Source organism: Sinocyclocheilus anshuiensis, unplaced genomic scaffold, assembly GCF_001515605.1.
Source record: "Sinocyclocheilus anshuiensis isolate Anshui unplaced genomic scaffold, SAMN03320099.WGS_v1.1 scaffold1649, whole genome shotgun sequence".
NCBI classification, from domain to species: Eukaryota; Metazoa; Chordata; class Actinopteri; order Cypriniformes; family Cyprinidae; genus Sinocyclocheilus; species Sinocyclocheilus anshuiensis.
In genome coordinates this window covers 58,230-61,781 of record NW_015540982.1, presented here as the reverse complement: position 1 = coordinate 61,781, position 3,552 = coordinate 58,230, and the positions used below count along the sequence as shown (strand labels likewise).

General features: G+C 37.5%; 2 protein-coding genes across 2 annotated transcripts in view; both read left to right on the top strand.

The window, feature by feature from the left end:
• The window catches only part of LOC107690115 (nucleolar protein 12-like), a 5,542-nt gene extending 4,678 nt beyond the window's left edge, over positions 1–864 (top strand). The window contains exons 4-6 of the mRNA XM_016488351.1: positions 83–219; positions 312–397; positions 506–864. Of these exons, the coding sequence (XP_016343837.1) occupies positions 83–219; positions 312–397; positions 506–716 (434 nt within the window). The 3' untranslated portion in view covers positions 717–864. The remainder of the gene's footprint in view (positions 1–82; positions 220–311; positions 398–505) is intronic.
• Positions 865–1,741: 877 nt separating this feature from the next.
• Positions 1,742–2,548, top strand: LOC107690117 (nucleolar protein 12-like; the record flags this gene model as incomplete). The annotated part of the gene is made up of 3 exons (XM_016488353.1): positions 1,742–1,903; positions 1,996–2,081; positions 2,190–2,548. Coding segments are annotated over 3 exons (459 nt in total), but the record flags the coding sequence as incomplete, so codon positions are not given.
• Positions 2,549–3,552: the final 1,004 nt, after the last annotated feature.

Genomic DNA, 3,552 nt, shown 5'->3' with positions numbered 1-3,552 from the left:
GCGTGTGTGGTGTGTGTGTGTGTGTGTGTGTGTGTGTGTGTGTGTGTGTGTGTGTGAGGTCATGTGACGTGTTTGTGCGTAGATGAAGCAGACGAGCTGGTGGACGCCATCACAGCCACGAAAGAGAGCGTTCAGTATGACCATCCCAACCACACCGTCACCGTGACGACCATCAGCGACCTCGACCTATCAGCAGACAGATTACTGGAGCCAGATCAGGTGACCTTCACTGTCCAATCAGCTGCTCGCTAATGAACGAGGTTAGACCGCTTAACAGTGTGTGTGTGTGTGTGTGTGTGTCGTTTCTGCAGAGAAATGAAGAGCGTGAGGAGGAGAAGGATGGTGAAAAAATACAGGCCCTCCCGAAGACAGCTGGAAACCCCCTCATGTCTGAAAAGTACTGACTGATTGATTAATATTGATCCGTGTTGAATCAGAATGTAACTTGACTCCTGAATGATTTGTTCGAGGAGTCGTGTCTGATTCATTATCTGTGTGTCTGTAGGATCCAGAGGCTCACGGCGTCACTGAACAGTCTCTCTAAACAGAAGAAGAAGAGGAGGAAGCGGAAGCCCAAAGAGGAAATGAGGCGGAGAAACCATCAGAGCGACTGGAAGTCATCACCATTCACTCACAACAAGAAGTTGCGGAAGGCAAAATCCACCAAAGCACAGAGACGCAAATGGACGGGCCAGAACGAGCGCAACCAGGACTGATGAATGCCAGACTCGCGGGAGAATAGTAGCGATTAGTCGACCGGCGCATCGCTAAACTCACGAACTCTCTATGCTCGATGCTACGCTGATGTGTTTGTGTTTTACATGTTTGATGCTTTAAGGACATTAAAAAAGGAATGTTTCATCATACAGTGTCGTACTTTCATTGCCACTTCAGAGTAAAGCTCGTTCACAACAGGAACAACGATAACTATAATAATAACAACTATAATAACTGTACAATAAGATAACTAATGATAACTGTAATAACTAACGATGATAACGATAACTAATGATAATTGTAATGACTAACGATAATGATAACGATAACTAATGATAACTAATAACTAACGATAATGATAACTAACTATAACGATAACTAATGATAACTGTAATAACTAACGATAATGATAACGATAACTAATGATAACTAATAACTAACGATAATGATAACTAACTATAACGATAACTAATGATAACTGTAATAACTAACGATAATGATAACGATAACTAATGATAACTAATAACTAACGATAATGATAACTAACTATAACGATAACTATAACGATAACTAATGATAACTAATAACTAACGATAACGATAACTAATGATAACTAATAACTAACGATAACGATAACTAATGATAACTAATAACTAACGATAACGATAACTAATGATAACTAATAACTAACGATAACGATAACTAATGATAACTAATAACTAACGATAACGATAACTAATGATAACTAATAACTAACGATAACGATAACTAATGATAACTAATAACTAACGATAACGATAACTAATGATAACTAATAACTAACGATAACGATAACTAATGATAACTAATAACTAACGATAACGATAACTAATGATAACTAATAACTAACGATAATGATAACTAACTATAACGATAACTATATGAGAGAGTGTGTGTGTGTGAGCGTGAGTGTGTGTGTGAGAGAGAGTTTGTGTGCATGTGTGTGAGTGTGGGTGTGTGTGTGTGTGTGTGTGTGTGTGTGTGAGGTCATGTGACGTGTTTGTGCGTAGATGAAGCAGACGAGCTGGTGGACGCCATCACAGCCACGAAAGAGAGCGTTCAGTATGACCATCCCAACCACACCGTCACCGTGACGACCATCAGCGACCTCGACCTATCAGCAGACAGATTACTGGAGCCAGATCAGGTGACCTTCACTGTCCAATCAGCTGCTCGCTAATGAACGAGGTTAGACCGCTTAACAGTGTGTGTGTGTGTGTGTGTGTGTCGTTTCTGCAGAGAAATGAAGAGCGTGAGGAGGAGAAGGATGGTGAAAAAATACAGGCCCGCCCGAAGACAGCTGGAAACCCCCTCATGTCTGAAAAGTACTGACTGATTGATTAATATTGATCCGTGTTGAATCAGAATGTAACTTGACTCCTGAATGATTTGTTCGAGGAGTCGTGTCTGATTCATTATCTGTGTGTCTGTAGGATCCAGAGGCTCACGGCGTCACTGAACAGTCTCTCTAAACAGAAGAAGAAGAGGAGGAAGCGGAAGCCCAAAGAGGAAATGAGGCGGAGAAACCATCAGAGCGACTGGAAGTCATCACCATTCACTCACAACAAGAAGTTGCGGAAGGCAAAATCCACCAAAGCACAGAGACGCAAATGGACGGGCCAGAACGAGCGCAACCAGGACTGATGAATGCCAGACTCGCGGGAGAATAGTAGCGATTAGTCGACCGGCGCATCGCTAAACTCACGAACTCTCTATGCTCGATGCTACGCTGATGTGTTTGTGTTTTACATGTTTGATGCTTTAAGGACATTAAAAAAGGAATGTTTCATCATACAGTGTCGTACTTTCATTGCCACTTCAGAGTAAAGCTCGTTCACAACAGGAACAACGATAACTATAATAATAACAACTATAATAACTGTACAATAAGATAACTAATGATAACTGTAATAACTAACGATAATGATAACTAACGATAACTGTAATGATGACTGATTACTATAACGATAATGATAACTAATGATGATAACTAATGATAACTGTAATAACTAACGATGATAACGATAACTAATGATAATTGTAATGACTAACGATAATGATAACGATAACTAATGATAACTAATAACTAACGATAATGATAACTAACTATAACGATAACTAATGATAACTGTAATAACTAACGATAATGATAACGATAACTAATGATAATTGTAATAACTAACGATAACGATAATGATAACTAATAACTAACGATAATGATAACTAACTATAACGATAACTATAACGATAACTAATGATAACTAATAACTAACGATAATGATAACTAACTATAACGATAACTATAACGATAACTAATGATAACTAATAACTAACGATAATGATAACTAACTATAACGATAACTATAACGATAACTAATGATAACTAATAACTAACGATAATGATAACTAACTATAACGATAACTATAACGATAACTAATGATAACTAATAACTAACGATAATGATAACTAACTATAACGATAACTATAACGATAACTAATGATAACTAATAACTAACGATGATAACGATAACTAATGATAACTAATAACTAACGATAACGATAACTAATGATAACTAATAACTAACGATAATGATAATGATAACTAATGATAATTGTAATAACTAACGATAACGATAATGATAACTAATGATAACTAATAACTAACGATAATGATAACTAACTATAACGATAACTATATGAGAGAGTGTGTGTGTGTGAGCGTGAGTGTGTGTGTGAGAGAGAGTTTGTGTGCATGTGTGTGAGTGAGCGTGTGTGTGTGTGTGTGTGTGTGTGTG